A 16,014-nucleotide genomic window follows, 5' to 3' on the forward strand; every position below is an offset into this window, starting at 1 on the left:
CTTTATGCTTATCTACTCAGAAATAAGCCCCAATGAATTCAAGGGGTCTTGTTCCCAAGTGACTACAGGATTGCAGCCTAAATTCTGACTAACGCTTCACACACCTGTCAACATGAACTGAGATTCAGTGACTAATTGCAGTGCACTTCAAGTATTTTTCTGGTTTGGAGTGCCTGCTCTCATCCTCCAGTGGCTGAGGGAGCCCACCAGGAAAGCCAATGCATTTCTGTGCATCCAACTTCCTTTCCCTCCACAAGGTCTTGTCTCCTTGCATAATCTTTCTTGTCTCCTCCTGTCACACTGGGCTTGGCATTGAAGAAGCCAAGCAACACCCAAGCACTGAAGCTGCTTTCTTTCCTTTATGCAGCCAGGCCCCTCTCTCCCTTTGCCCTGGTTCATCTCCCTCTGAACCGACTGGGACACAGAGGAACAACCTGGGTGCCACCCCAATGAACTTGACTCCAGGCAAGCTACAAAGGGAGATGGAGGAGAACACAAAACTCTCAGCCTCACTGTGCCTGGCCCTTTGGGAACCTGCAGAAAGGGGGGAGATAAGCATTGCCTGCTCCCTTCTCCCCCACCATGGTTTTGGGCTATGAGAACAACAGTCAAATAAGTGACAGGACATGAGACGTTAACTTCCTGAAGATGGTTCCAGCACAAGGATCTATCTTCCTGTATGATTCACCCATGGAAATTGCTTCATGTTCTTAAAGGGGCTCTGTTTCCTCCACAATACTATTTTTCATTTCTGCACTTTTAATATGATCATAACAGCCTGCTGTATCAGGCCAATGGCCCATCTAGTCCAGCATCCTGTTCTCACAGTGACCCATCAGATGCCTATGGGAAGCCAGCAAATGGGACCTGAGTACAAGAGCACTCTCCCCTCCTGTGATTTCCAGCAACTGATATTCAGGAGCATACTGCTTCCAACAGGGGAGGTAGAACATAGGCATAATGGTTCATATGAAATATTTCCTACATAATTTGATTTTTTAAAAAACTCAGCAAGCTGCAATCCTTTGGTGGCATATCTTAAGGAATGCAAGTCTGCAGTATGGATTCCAGAAAAGATGCAGATATTGTCACTATAGATCACCCAATGCCATACAAATGGGGGAAACGTTTACTAAGGAGAGCCAAGAACTATTGATTGGAGCAGCTAGAATATGAAGCTGAAAAGACTTGGGGAGCAGAGACCATTGCTATAATGTATAATTAATGAAAAGTAAAAAGCTATAATCAGATCAAGGAGAGTGGAGTAAAGGAGGAGCAGCTCATCAGTCATGGTGAAAGTGCCACCAGAGAACTTTTCAGCCTCAAAGGGCTTGGCTTCCATTAGTCATACAATGGCACTCTGCTAAAAGGTATTACCAGAACTGAATGAAACATATAACGAGGAAAGGAAAGCATGTCAAAAAGGCTCAAGTGAGCATTTGGCAAAGCACTGGCATCTGTGCATTCTGGTTGTGGCCCTCCAGTGCCTCTACTCTAGGTCTACATGCCAGTAGAAATCAAAAGTCTACCTCAACATGCTATTACAAAATACTGTATTGAATTAGACAAAAGGAATTCCCTCCCCACAGCCTGCTGTAATATGTTTTCAGTGCCTGCTGAAAGGGGCATGAGATTCTTCAGAGCATTCCCTAAATCTTTGCCACCACAGCAGACACATGCAAGTGGGAGCATTGGCTTTGGGAAGGCGGGAGAAGCCAGTTGTTGGGCTGGACCTGGTTTCCATGCCCAATCCAGATACTGGTTTTGAGAAAAGGCTACGGAAGACCAATTGCTGCCTGAGTGCAGAATTTTCTACAACACATGAAGGCCAGATACCAACAGGGTGCTCTACAACACTCCTCTTCTTTTTCTGGCCATATTTGGAAACACTGAGGAAGGGCGCATAGAAGGAAGAGAGATAGTACTGATGAAACAGGATACAGCTGGAGGTGAGCAGGGGAATAAGCTCCAGCCAAGGACAGTGAGTGCAGGACACAAGCAAGACGTATTCAAGTGCAAAGGGGCTTTCTGTTCCTCATACAAAACACACATCCTGCACTGGAAAGTTAACTAGCATATCATAATAGGAATAGGAATCCAATATTCTGGATTTATACTCCTCAGAAGATCATGAGTAAAATCCCCTCAGTCTCTGGCGATAGGAGAGCAAATATGTTTCCTCCCTCTCACTGTAATACTGAGTCCTAGCAAAGGCAATGCCTGCCAGACGTTTAGTGGCCAGTAATAAGCTTCCTACTTCAATCACAATCAGAAACGCAAAATAAAAGCCAATTGCTCCTGCATGATTATTAAACCATCTGCTCAGCTGGGGAACGCAGCCTCCAAGGTAGATGGTGCTTTGAGCCACAGACTCCTCCAGGACCAGGGTGCCAAAGCCACACTGGGAATTTGGTATGGTACTATTTTCCAGTGGATCCAGGCAGCAGGAAGCTGGAACACCACCGGCTTGCATGCCTGGAGAACTGCAGTTAAAATACCTGGAAGTTAAACAACAGGAACAATTAATTGTGCTTGCCACTGCAGCACAGAGATTCTGTTTCGCTTCTAAGACTCTTCCAACTTCCATTCATTTTTCCACTCATGCAGGCAGAAGATGGCCAAGCAGAGAACAGCATTCCAACTAGTGGATGGTGTTCAATGCTAGTCCTACTCAGAGTATACCTACTGAAGTGGAATAGACATGACTAACTTAGATTTATTAATTTCAATGGGTCTATTCTGAGAAGGACTTTGCTGAATATAACCCAATAAGGCTAGTCCACTCACGGATTCCCTGACTGGATCAGGATCTATGCATGCAAAGAGGTACTTTGCAAAGGGAAACCCCACATTGAGCACCTGGAGTTGTGTGCACAGCGATCTATGCATAACTGACTTTATGCATGCATCACTCAATGGATGGACAACAGAGTTAGCTTTGACAGTGCCTGTTAGGACTCAAGCTCAGAGAAGTTCTTGAACTGGAAAGATGGCAGGTGTGGATTCAAGTTGTGCACCACCAACCAGCTCACGCCAAAGGAAGGAAGTGCAAGGAGACCAGCTGCAGCAGCCAAGGAAGCCTCTTAACAAAAATGAGCCAGAGCAGCTCATACAGTGCTCCCTGCCAGTGTTAAAGCTGACTGTGCCCATTATCTGTTCAGTGGGTGTGCACATGCAGTTCTTGAGTCAATGTGTTAAATCTGAAAACGAAATTTAAAACTGGTTATTCCTACCTGTGAACAAAAGATATTTTATTTCATTTATTCACATTAGAAACTCTCTAGTACTTTTTGCAAGTAAAGACAATAACATACACACAATGTGCTTTTTGAAAGAACCACCAACATTAAGGAGATGAATATTAGCAGAGCAGACACCATATAGACGTTCTTCTCTAGCATTGGGGTTTCCTACTTTGGACCCTATCCAGAGGCATATGATTTGCAAATAACGTCTCATTATTTTAGAGTAGCTAAGTGTTTCTGGACTAGGGTCTCTCTCAGCAAGATTTGTGGTAAGAAATGAAATTAGTTATGTTTTAATCTGTCTAAAACTAAAGCTAGCAAGATGATCAACCCAGATTAGTAGCAATGGGTGAAGTTCCAGGAAATGTGGAGACTGTACAGGTGAACCAAGCTGGGCAATGATCATACCACACTGGCTTCCTGCCCTTTACCAGGCCTATTGCAGGCATCATGGTAAAGGAGAGATTTGAGGATGATAATCGACTAGTTCTACAATGGCACGGTTTCAATCATACAAGGTATGGCTAAAAAAAAAGATGGCTTTATTAGCAATTTTAGTAGAGCAATCATGATGACCATGATTGATTTATATTGTGCTATCAATATGTGATGTTTTACAGAATAACATAAAGGTGATGGGGGGGAGACAAGTCCTTGCCAAAAGTTGCTCACAATATAAATGTTAACAGTGGTAGAAGAACAGGGCTGATACAACGCATAGGGAAATTAACAGCCCGATCATATCCACATTTACTTGGAACCAAGTTTGAATCCAACATATTCTCTAGTAAGCAGCCAGACTGCACTTTAAAAACAAGTTGCTGCCAAACAGCATTCAAGAGCAGCATTTTCACATTCAATTTTATAGTAATGACCTGGTTTTCCAAATAAAAGGCCTTTCTGATATCTAGGGAACAGGGAGGGTTGGTGAAAAATAGTATATTTAGCGAGCTGGGCTGGACAGTGCCAGAGTGATATAAACTTGTTGAGTAATCAGCATTTCAGAGTTTCAAACAATTTCCACTCCAGGATTGTTTGTAATTAAGGTCCTACTGCACCAGTTTTCTCCCACCCTTCCTAGTTGTTGATAGAACAGAGCAAGGAGGTAGAAGTAGGCATGTACTCACAAATTTGTTTTCCAGTTTAGGTAAGACTCCACTCCGCAGCACTGCAGGCCCATTTGAATTTCATCCATAATGAATTGGAGATCTGGGTCATCTTGATATCGTAGCACTGCCACCATGAGAGAATTTTGCAAGGAGGCCTTGATTTGGTGTCTCAGAGAAAAGAGAACGATTCCACCTAGAGCTTCCAGGATCACAAAGGTGATGATTCCTCCAGTAAAAAGCTTCAAGAGGCAGGTGTTTTCAAAGAGGGTTCCTGTACAACCCAGGAGAGACATAATGCTGGCTACCAGACCCACTAGTACAAAAAAAGAGCATTGGGTCACTGCCCAAATAAGTTACCTGTTCACTTGCAAGTGACTCCTTGTCAGAGAGACCCCACATCCCTATTGCCAAAATGAGCAATCCTGTAATAGAGAACACCAGGTTCCAAACAATGGCCAAATATTTAATACAGTAGCTAAGTGAGTCCAGAGGGTGATGGGAAGATTGGCGGAGATGCCACTGTCTTGTCTGTTTCCTAGGCCGGCCCATTTCTCTTTCTCTGCTGGGAGGGGAGCCTTGTGCATTAGAGGGGCAAAATATGTCCAGTTTGTCCACCTAATCAACAGAGAAGAGAACCAAAAATGTAGACCAAGTGTCAGAGATAGAGAACAAAACAAAAAGGGAGGTACAATAAGTATTGTTTCCCCTTCTGAAACATCCTGATGTATCACTGAAATACCTTGGCACAAGAGTAGGGTAGAAAGTAGAGGAAAGGAAAAGAGATTTTTGATCAACTTATCCAGGGGGAAAATCATACATTGTTGCTTGGTTATTATATAATCAGTGATGCCTCGTTTCGCTGTTGCTCCACCTCAAGTGAGCTGGAGGCAGAATCATAGTGATAGAGGTTTCTGGTCTATGATAAAATTAATCTCTGCATTAACAGTCAAAATTGGCAAAGGGAGAGAGAGAGAAAGCTGCCCTCGGCCTTGGCTATGTGAAGCCTGTTTTGTAAGAGAACAGGACCTATGCTGGCCTGGGTGTACCTCTAGAGCAGTGATTCTCAAACGGTGCGCTGGGGCACACTGGTGCGCCGCAAGAGGTGGCTAGGTATGCCACGAATATTATGAAAGTATATTATTATTAAGTTATTTTTATTCATAGTTTAACATATATTAATATATTTTTAATTTTGTACACGAACTGCGCCAGAAATGTTTTATATGTTTTACAGTGCTCTGCGAACCAAAAAAGATTGAGAACCGCTGCTCTAGAGAGTCTAAGTTAAAAAGTGGAAGGTGGTAGAGTCGTAAGGGGGAAAAAACTGGTATAGGAGTATAGTGAGATATTTATTTTAAATATTTGTATCCCACCTCTCACAGACATGGTTTCTGAGGTGGCTCACAACAACAAAATCCATGTTCCCATAACAAATACACAACAATCACAAAAAGTAAAATAAACTTTACAATTAAGATAGAAAGAGCAGTGAGATAAAATGTAAATCCTGTTAAAAACCAGGGCGAAGAGCAACATCTTTAGCTGGTATCTAAATATCACAAAAAGGGGTCCAGACAAATGGACAGTGCACAGCTAAGCAGGCCCTGTTCCTAGTTGCAACCTACCAATCTGTTAGGGACCCTCAGGTAACACTTATTGTAGACCCATTATGATCAATGGGCATAAGATAATACATTAATTTTAATAGGTCTACTCTGTATGACTTAGCGGAATACCACCCATACTAAGCTTAATACATTTGAAGAGCTGTGCATATATATGTGCTTCCTTTCCTGGAGAGGAAAAGAAAATTACAAGTTTGATTTTACATTTGAGTATTGTATTCATTCCAGATGCCCAAGTTAACCTTCATTCATAAATGTTTCTACCCCATATCACTGCTGAGAGATAGTGGGCAGAAGGAAACATTAGACGGAAATCTGATGGAAAAGACAAAGTGTATGCGATCAGTTCAAGAAGGGAGAAGAGACCATTTAAATAACTGAGGAAAGTGGCAGGCAACTTGACTGATTCTGCAGCTAAACTTGGAATATAATGGAAGGTATTTATTATTATTAATTTATTAACTGCCCTTCACTTTAAGGTCCCTGGGCAGCTCACAATTTAATATACAACATTAAAAAGAGTTTAACACAAGATACAAAATTAAATGATACATTTAAAACAAATTATGTAGATCCAAGGAATGTAAAATGGGGAGAAAGGTCCTCAAACACTAAATAACAGAAATTTCAAGAAGGAGCCAATTTTGTTACCAAACTGTTATTTTTAAAAACATAGCGTGATCACTTTTAAGACATTATTGTTAGGACTGGCCATAAACCTGTCAACTAAGTATATTTCATTAGAAGAAAGTCCGATTGAACTTAGAGTGACTTACTTCCAAGTAAACTTCTTCAGGATTCTTCTTAGTATTTTTATACTGGTGACTGTGCAGCATGATGGACTAGAGTAGCTTTCAGTCTCCACAGAATCAGGACCAGTTTCTCTATATAGGCGCGTTCTATCAGAAAATCTCATTTGTGTGTGTGCGCGCACACACACACACACACACACACACACACACACACACACACACACACACACACACACACACACACACACACACACACACACACACACACACACACACACACACACACACACACACACACACACACACACACACAGAGTGAAGGGAAAAAAGGGAAAACAACTCCATATACAGAAGATTCAAGATCTCCAACGACAACGGCAAGTTCAGAAACAATATGCAAATCCTGGCAATTACCTTTGGTAGCAATGCACTGGTTTCATCTTCTGCGATCTTGGTGTCCTGGAAAGACAGCCCTGGCAAGAAAGGGTTTTTAAATGTGATAAGTTTGTTTCATTTTTCCTAGGCTGTAATGTAATCAGTTTGAAATCATTCTGCCCTTCTCCTGGCTAACCAAATGAGAAAACTACAAACATCGTACACTGTACAGGGGAGGGAAGTTTCAGGGGAGACCCCCTACAGTCATGCTTGTATCATGTGAGAAATCACATTTCCCGGCTTAAAGAGACTGGCTTTGTCTTGCCTGCTAGCCTGTATCCAGTAATTAGTTACAAGTTAGATGCCATCATTCAGGTCACACAATGGAAAGTATTTCTCATACATACATGTGTGCGCACACGTGCACACACACTCAAGAGTTACAGAGGTAAGGGCTGCTGCTGCATTATAGTCTTCTGTGACAGAGAAATTCACAGGATCGAAATGAGATTCACCTTATCCTAAGCATTTGCTATGTTCTGAAATCTAACAGTGCTGCCAAACAGGAGGCACACTGAACATCAGAAAGAGCATCAGTACATCACAACGTGATATTGTGCAGAACTTCTGATCTGCAGTCCAGTGACCAAGGGCTGAAATTCAGACCTAAGACATAGAGGTTCTTTCAAGCCCCAGTTCAGCCATGGATTTGCTGAGCGGCCATGAGGAAACTCTCAGCCTTGGCTCCCCATCTGTGAAGCAGAAATGCTAACGATCTAAAACACTAATGTGAAGATAAGCATTGTGTAAAATATTCTTCATGGTAAAAGTCCTGTACTTTTAATAAATTGTCACCTGAATATTGGAAAGGATCTCTACAAGAATATGCTGCATCACTAGGAAGTCAGATATATCTTATTTATTTATTATATTTATACCCCACCTTTCTTTTCATGATTGAAACCCAAGGTGGCTTACATATGGTTCCCATGCAGTCTCCCATCCAGGCACTGACCAGACCTGACCCTGCTTAGCTTCAGCAGGGAGTTGGCCTTATGTGCCTTCAGACCATAGCCTGGGATCTTCCAAAATCCTCTACCTTTCCTGCAAGGCTGCACAATGCGGGAGATTGTGAGGCAATGGATACAATGCATTGTGATTGGCTGGCATTGCTGTGGTATATTAGATACTGGTAGTGAATGGTTACTGCACATTTTCCTAGCGAGTTCAAAAAGTATGTGCAGACATACTGTATGTCTAACCCTTCAGGTAAGCTGTTATGTCTTTGCCCAAACCAGCCTCCACAAACCTAAAATACTTAAAGTGCTAACCTAAGAACATTTACTTGGAAGGGCTCTTGAAACAAGTAGGATTATGGGGTTTAGGGCTGTGGAACAAGTACAGTTTAACAAGAGGGATATCTATATTAATGTTGAAGTTCCATAAGGCTGGTTAGGAAAGGTACACCAGTTTCTACGGCTCAACTCTAACATCATATATGCAAAGCTTCAAATAATAGTTTGGAGGATTGGTTTGGGATCAGGCTGAAGGTTTGTGCTTTCCTTCCTCCTCTCTTCCCTCTTTCACAAATTCCCTTCTACGTTTCCTTTTTTAAAGTATGTTTTATTAAAATGTTCAAGGATAAATAAACAGTTGGGTTTATAATTCCAACCACCCACACCCTTCTCCTTTTCCTAACCATACTTTGGTTAACCTGTTGCTAACCATAGTTTACCTGAAAGCATGATTTGAAATAATGGTTTGTCCAAGTCAGATTATGGTTAGAGAAAACCAAGGAAGGGTAGAGGAAATTGATCCATGAAAACAAAGTGAGGAGAAAAAGGGAAGGAGTGCACAAACCAATCACATATTTCCAATTCTCCAAATCACACTTTTGAGGATCAATGATTTGACATTGAATTAGGCCTCTGTCCCTGTGGTACAAGAGAGGTGATTTAATCAGCTTTATGTCTGATGGCTTTTGAATTCCTCATACAAATTAGGATTCTCAGAGTGGCAGCCTTTTTATGGCATTTTGTGCACACTTAAGCCCCCTGAATTTAAGGAGTGCTTTGCACTCAAACCTAATTTTAAAAGCTATGTACAGTCTCAAATATATATGCTGCGGAGGAGCATTTGCCAGTGTGTAAATGCATATAAATATTTTCATGTGGCTGTAAAGTCTTCACTCTCACTGCAGCTATTGACTTTATAGCAGTACTCCTGTTGCCACAACTCCATTTGCTGCTTCCCCAATTTTGAGCCACCACTTCATTGCACCTTCCCACCCTTTCCCAGAATAGTCCATATTCCCCAAGGTCCTTTTACTTTGGGGTATGGAATTGTTGGTGGTAACATATCATCCTAGTTACCTTTCTCCCAATGTGTAGCTGAGAAACACAATTAGAAACAGCAGACAGCCATTCTCTTAAGCTACTACGAAGTTGTTTAGCAGCATATGAGATGCAATCATAGCAATCCCTGCCATAGAACCAAATGGTGATGTCTGCTAGTAATATAATACCTCTCCTCCCCCATGGCATCACAATTGTAACCAAAATAGCTGAAGTTCATTGTAGTATGTATACGCTGTCCATAAAGGCTCTAGATTCTGATGTTAAAGGAAAGTCATTGCCACAAGTATTCAGCATTTCTCTTAGTGGTGGTCTACCTACATCAGAAATGCACTGTTAGCCACACTGGCAACATGACATGTGGACACCATATTAGAATCCAAGACAGCAGCTGCAGATTCAAGTTTTGGTCAGTACTTCAGACCCCATTAGGGCTAGAACATTCATTGTAATGACAAAACCAACATTGTATGAACCAAAGAGATCTGTCCTTCTCTGCAGCACACCTTTCCCTTAATAATGTAGCCGTTTGACCCATACTAAGCAACAAAACAAAAACCCAAAACTTCAAAATAATTCAATTTGGGCAAGTTATACATTCATTTTCTAAGGAAATGTAAAAAGCATCTAGAAAATCAAGAACTGGAACTACTGTTGATAGTAACACTGTTTCACAGACTGCGGTGAGCAACAGTCAGACAGGAGAAAGGAAGCATAATACACTGTGACTGGAGAGTAGCTTTCTCTCAAAGGACATTTTGGAGCAACCTGTGGATGACAAGACTTGGAAAACGCAGCTGTCTTTAAACGGACGAAACAAAGTTGTTGCCTATTTGTTATTTCCTGAGGAATTTCTCTTTTGCAAAAATACAAAAGGCGGCGGGGACCATTCCTTCTAACCAAATTGCGCGTGCCGCTAAAAATCTCTTACAACCTATGAACTATTTGTCCTGGAGAGACTTTCGGGCGGGCAATAAGGGAACAGTCCCTGAGTAGGCGGAGCCAGCGGAAGGGAAGAAGGGAACGGCAGTGCTACCGTCGTACTCGGAGACGGACTGTTTCTACCCGGAACCTAGTTGCCTCTAGTTGCGTTACCGGGCGGGAACGGTGACGCGGCAGTATTGGCGGTGCACGAGCTGGAAGGCAGGAGGCGATCTGCTGCTGGAGCCGGGGCAGGACGCGGGTCGGGAGCGGCTGCGAGGACATGGCGGAGACTATTGTAAGTTGGGTTTGTGAGGGAGGAGGACATAAGGCTATTCCTTTCCCTCCCCCTCCAGCGTGAGGCCGGGGAGGGGAGGGGAGAAGAGACGCCCCCTTCCGTCCCTCTTGAGTGAGTCTCTCTCTCTCCCCCCTCTACCCCTCCCCCCCGCCGTCTTTGTCATAGGGAGGGAGGCGAGGAGTCTAGACCGGCCCACGTTTCGGAGCTACCTTATCTTACTTCATGACTCTGGTGACCTGCTTAGCTCTTTTTTCTTTTTTCTTTTTAAATGAATACCTTCCTCCAATACGTCGCCCTGGCGCTGACACGTCTGCCCTGGATCCTCTCTTTGGGTGGGAGGCACTGGCCAGTCGGGGCTTATTTTCCTTTTCCATTTCCAGGCAGGTTCTATGAAGGAGGCGGAAGAAGCAGGTGATGTTTTTAACTCTTTGAGGGGCAGGTGGTCTTGAGACGGCCAATTCCTCGCTCCATCCGTTTCTTGCTGTGAAAGGTCGAGGTGGGGAATTGGCCGCGGCGAATATTTGCGTCCGCTCCTCCCCTTTTCACTTTCACCAGAGTGAGGAATGCAGCCTCCACCCAAAAGATGGGACGCCACAGACTTAAACTGGTTTAATGGTAATTTCTTCTCTCCAGGGAATAGTGGGAGCTGCAGTTGCTGAGGCTGCTAAAGAAGAATTTTCTGCACACCACTAAACTACAATTCCCAGAATCCTTTGCGTGAAACCATGATCCTTAAGCAAGTGTAAAACTGGGGGGGAAATTGCATGTGCTTAGCTAGTCTCCCTTAACTTCTGTCTTTCAAGTTGGGGAGTATTGTGGAGGGAGGGGGCAAACGTGAGTGCTCATTACAGCTTACAGGCACATAGTTTCTATAACACCAGTTGTCTTTTTCTTCTTCAGTGATTATTTTATTCTTCAACATCCAGGGTTAGTTTTAGTCCTTTTTGTAATGCTTCAAGATGGATGTGTTGTAAGGACATTTGGCTACCTGCCCCAAAGCCATTATGTCCTCTGTGTCTATGTGAGTGCACGTGCACACACATACACACACACATGGGTTGAATGGGGCAAGTGCAATGTGTGGATGAAGTGACACTGGACCCTTTACATATTTCAGGGTTAAATCAGAGACTAACCCAGAGACTGTAATTGTAATTCAGTGCCTCATGAGATCGGTACCCTCAGTGTAGTGTGATAAATAGTTATTTTCCACTTCAAACTTCAGAGCAGAGGTTCTCGCACTGTGGTCTGTGAACATCATTCAAGTAGTCTACGGCATGTCCATATTAAATATTCATACTGATTTTTAATTGTATTTTTTTGCTTTTATTTCTTACCACTTAAATTCTATTGAATGCAAATTGTCATTCAATAAAATACAATATAAGAAATAAAAGAAGCAATACAAATACAATAAAAAATCATACAGCACCTAGCACAGTACAGTTGCTACAACAGGCAAAAAAAATCATTAAGTAGGCATCCAATACAAACAGCAATTTTTAAGTGGTCCATGGGAAAAGATGATTGGAAACCTCTGCTCTAGAGACATATACTATCTCACAATATCAGATAGACTGAGCACAAGGCAGAAGACTGCCCCTGGGTTTATCTTGTTGTAGAAAATTCACAAGGGTTCCTGGCTTAGCTTCAGTTGTAGAAAGTTAGAGGATTATGTTCCTAACTGAATAAGGGAAGCTTAGTCCATACTGCAATGTGTGAATATTTCAGCAGTTACCTTACATTAAGTGGTTTCTGTGAAGAAGCCTTCACGTTGTTTTCTCACAGCCATAATACCAAGGTGAGAAATGCATCCCTCCACTTCATGTATAATGAGAAGGTTGAGCTAAGGGACGTTAATGAGACTAAGGAAGAAAATGTAAGAGGGGTTTGAGGCTTTCAGAAAAGAACAGATTTATTATAATGCCATATGCAACTGTATAATAGGTCAGATAATACTAGCCAAGTATTATCAACTCATGGTTTGCATTGGCTCTCCAGGATCTTATGCAAACACCTTTCATGTTACCTGCTACCTGATCTATTTTTAAACTAGAGATGCCACGGATTGAATGTGAAACTTTCTGTGTGGAAAGCATGTGCATTATCACTGAGCTATGGTTCCTCTCCTATGATCCCTCCATCGTATAGAAGAAGTCTGAAGTTTCAAGAAGTTTGAATGTGTCATGAGAGCACTCACTTCTAAAGGTTGAACTACATATAGTAAGGGTGCATCCTTCTCTAAAGTCCCCATAGTGCATACAGCTTAATATCACATAGGCATGAACACATAATCGGGAGAAACCACAGGCAACTTGAAATGCTGGCTATTGAATTATTAGGTCACTAGTACCTAAAGTTTTCTTAACAGCCTGGTGCTGTGAAGCGTTAGGTGTGTGCAGCTCTGCATAGGATCAGACATCACAAGTTACAATGATGTTTGTGTTAACATTAGCCTAAGCTATGACTAGCTAACAAATTGTTGTCAATATCTGTGATATTATTGATCAGATATATCATTACTTGCTAATTGTTCAAATCAATAAACAAGGCATGCCCTTGTTTGGGTGCTTTTGGCATGCAGTCAAGAGCATTCAGTCTCCAAAGTTAGGCTGCGGTGTGGTTTGAATGTGGTTCTAGTTAAACCTGTTTTCTGGTAGAGTTAGATCACCCACTCTGTAGTTAAACAGAATGTGCTACTCCTTAACCTGCTTTAAAGGTAGGTGGTTTATGTAGTATTCTTTGTGGCAATTACATACCTACTTGGTTGCTGATCCCTGGCTTTCTTTGTTAACCAAGTTTATCAGTAGAGCAGAGTCAACATAGTTTTCAGTATGAAAATGCAAATTACAAGAAAGACTGGCAGAAAATAAAGTTTTGGGGAAATGCTCATGTTTAAGCTTCTCTTAAAGTTGTCAGTCATTGCCCATCTAGAAAACAGGGTAGTTTCATTGCATGATTCAAAGATACATCATTATTGTAAGTTTCTGGCTTACAGGTAACATTTAAATTGGCAGGTTTCTGGAACAATAGTTTCTGTATTTGGGGCCATCAACTGTGTATCGACATCTGGACATTGCAGCTTTTCAGCTTTCCTTTAGGGTTTTTTTAAAGTTATACAGCAAGCCTTTTAAAAGTGTCTTTTAAAAGTTTTTTCCCTCACCTCAGCCACTTTCTTGTTAGTTAACATGATAGTAAAATACTACAGATTCTAAGTGATTCTGGACATATATTTATATTATTATTTATATTATTCAGATACATTTTTTCTATGTGTGTGATCTATACGGGGCTGCCCTTGAAGATGACTTTCAACCGATCCAAAATGCAGTAGCCAGATTACTAGATGGGGTTCCCTTTAGATCTCATATAACCCCTGTTTTAAAATAGCTGCATAGGTTGCCATTTCATTTCTGGGCCAAATTCAAAGTGCTCACACTAGTATTTAAAGCCCTAAATGACTTAGTTCCCAAATATCTGAGAGACCACCTTGTTCCTTACAGACCTTCTTGGGTGTTGAGATCAGCAGAGGGGGCCCTTTTGGTAGTTCCACCACCCTTGGAAGCTTGGGGTGGGGGGATGGCCTGGGAGAGAGCATTCTTTGTGGTGGCCCCTGAGTTGTGGAACTACCTCCTCACCATGGTGTGTCTAGCAACTTCATTGTACAGTTTTAGGTGAATGCTGAAGACACACCTCTTTACCCTGGCTTTGACACCTGAGACCCACCCTATTTGGGGATTTTTAGGACCCACCCTATTTGGGGATTTTTAGGACCCACCCTATTTGGGGATTTTTAGGACCCACCCTATTTGGGGATTTTATGTTTTTTAATTTGTTTTTAATTCTGTATTTTAAAATGGTAACTGCTTTGCGTGAAGGGTGGGTAATAAATGATGATGGTGATGATGATAAAGTTAACTTCCATAGGGTCTGTTCTTTCAGCTATGGATATTAGTTGCTTTTCTTCCATTTGCCCACACTAATGGGCAGAGCCTGGTGGATTGTACACTGCCTGTTTTTGTTTGTTTTGTCCTTCTTTTCAGATCATTCCTCCCCTGCCTTTCACTACTTTTCTCTATTCTGGGCGTGCGGTCAGGTATTTCTGTACTGCAACAGTAGGGCAGAGCAGGCAGGGCATCATTGTCAGTCTTATGCTCCTGCTGTGCTCATACCACGCTGAGCTCCTCACGCCTCCCCCTCTCAGAAACTAGCACTGATGCTTGCTATCAGGAAGGAAGTGAGCAACACCACCTGCCTGTACTGGTCCACTACCTGCTACTGCTATATTGTGTGCGTGTACTTTGAAAGAAAGAAAGAAAAAGATCACAGGAAGTGCCCAAGAGCAAATGTTACCAGCCCTTAGTTATCAGGTGTCACAATGGGTGAAATGGAGGGTTGTTCTTTCTTTGGCTGGATGGGTGGTAGAATATCCATTTCCATTGTATTTTCTATTTTTTTTTACATACTGAGGTTTTGCATAAGAATGAAATTTAGCTATATTGATTTGCTGCTTGATTTGAGGGGGCAAGGTGGATGGAAATGTAAAAAAAAATTAAGATTATCCTGTTACTATTAACTGGCCTTGATGGCCTTATAGGCCTCTTCCAACTTTACTATTCTACGATTCTATGTGCAGCTACCTATTTCCCCCTCCCCCCAAAATACAGCAGCAATGAATACTGGACATTCTGATAAAGAGGCCTCCTCCAAGACCTCTGTAAGGTTTTTAAAATATATTTCACTGATTTTAATTATATAAAAAAACAGCATATAAGGTAACATCTATTAATAAACTCAGGTCTCCAGTGTTTACATTTGGTGGGAGCAGCTGTGGGAGGGAACAGGTTGACCCAATAGCCAACATACTTTGACACATTGAGTTTCTCCAAAACCTGGCATGAGATTCTTATTTTTTTTCTCCCAATATGCATACCGCAATTACAGTTTTCAGAGGAAAATCCCCACATTTACTACGTGGAAATCTTGAGAGAATAGTTGCTCTCAGCTAGGTGCGTCTTCAGCTTATTGCAGTCTGTGGAAATAGAGGTCTTTCATTTGTTCTTGTGGGTTGCTGGAAACAAAATGGCTAAGTTGTGTTCCATTGAGGAGCAAATGGAAGTATGGGTGTGGTGAGACCACTCACTGAAATGTCACCACACACAACAAACCACCCACCAAAAATGCTAATGACCTTCCACACCAGTAACGACTGCAGATGTATAACAGATTATTTTTATGTACTGAATTTTCCATGGTAAGAGAAATCTGGATTCATTGAAGAAGTACGAGCTATCATATGGATGCTCAGATAAAGTGTGTGTGAGCAGCACTAGTT

The 16,014-nt window shown here is 42.0% G+C and overlaps 2 protein-coding genes across 4 annotated transcripts in view; one reads left to right on the forward strand and one right to left on the reverse strand.

Moving 5' to 3' along the window:
• Positions 1–95: 95 nt before the first annotated feature.
• Positions 96–10,842, reverse strand: TSPAN10 (tetraspanin 10). Its single transcript, XM_061615724.1, is given in 5 exon segments — positions 96–2,498; positions 4,373–4,680; positions 4,682–4,969; positions 7,146–7,204; positions 10,556–10,842. Coding segments are annotated over 5 exon segments (1,179 nt in total). The 5' UTR covers positions 10,710–10,842; the 3' UTR covers positions 96–2,128.
• The window catches only part of NPLOC4 (NPL4 homolog, ubiquitin recognition factor), a 106,424-nt gene continuing 100,868 nt past the window's right edge, over positions 10,459–16,014 (forward strand). The window contains exon 1 of one of the 3 annotated variants that reach the window (XM_061615720.1): positions 10,459–10,679. In XM_061615720.1, the coding sequence (XP_061471704.1) occupies positions 10,665–10,679 (15 nt within the window). In that variant the 5' untranslated portion in view covers positions 10,459–10,664. Of the gene's footprint in view, positions 10,680–10,839; positions 10,911–11,204; positions 11,295–16,014 lie in introns of those variants that run through there. The other 2 variants (XM_061615721.1, XM_061615722.1) reach the window with 2 other exon arrangements.

Source organism: Rhineura floridana, chromosome 3, assembly GCF_030035675.1.
Source record: "Rhineura floridana isolate rRhiFlo1 chromosome 3, rRhiFlo1.hap2, whole genome shotgun sequence".
In the NCBI taxonomy this organism is placed as follows: domain Eukaryota; kingdom Metazoa; phylum Chordata; class Lepidosauria; order Squamata; family Rhineuridae; genus Rhineura; species Rhineura floridana.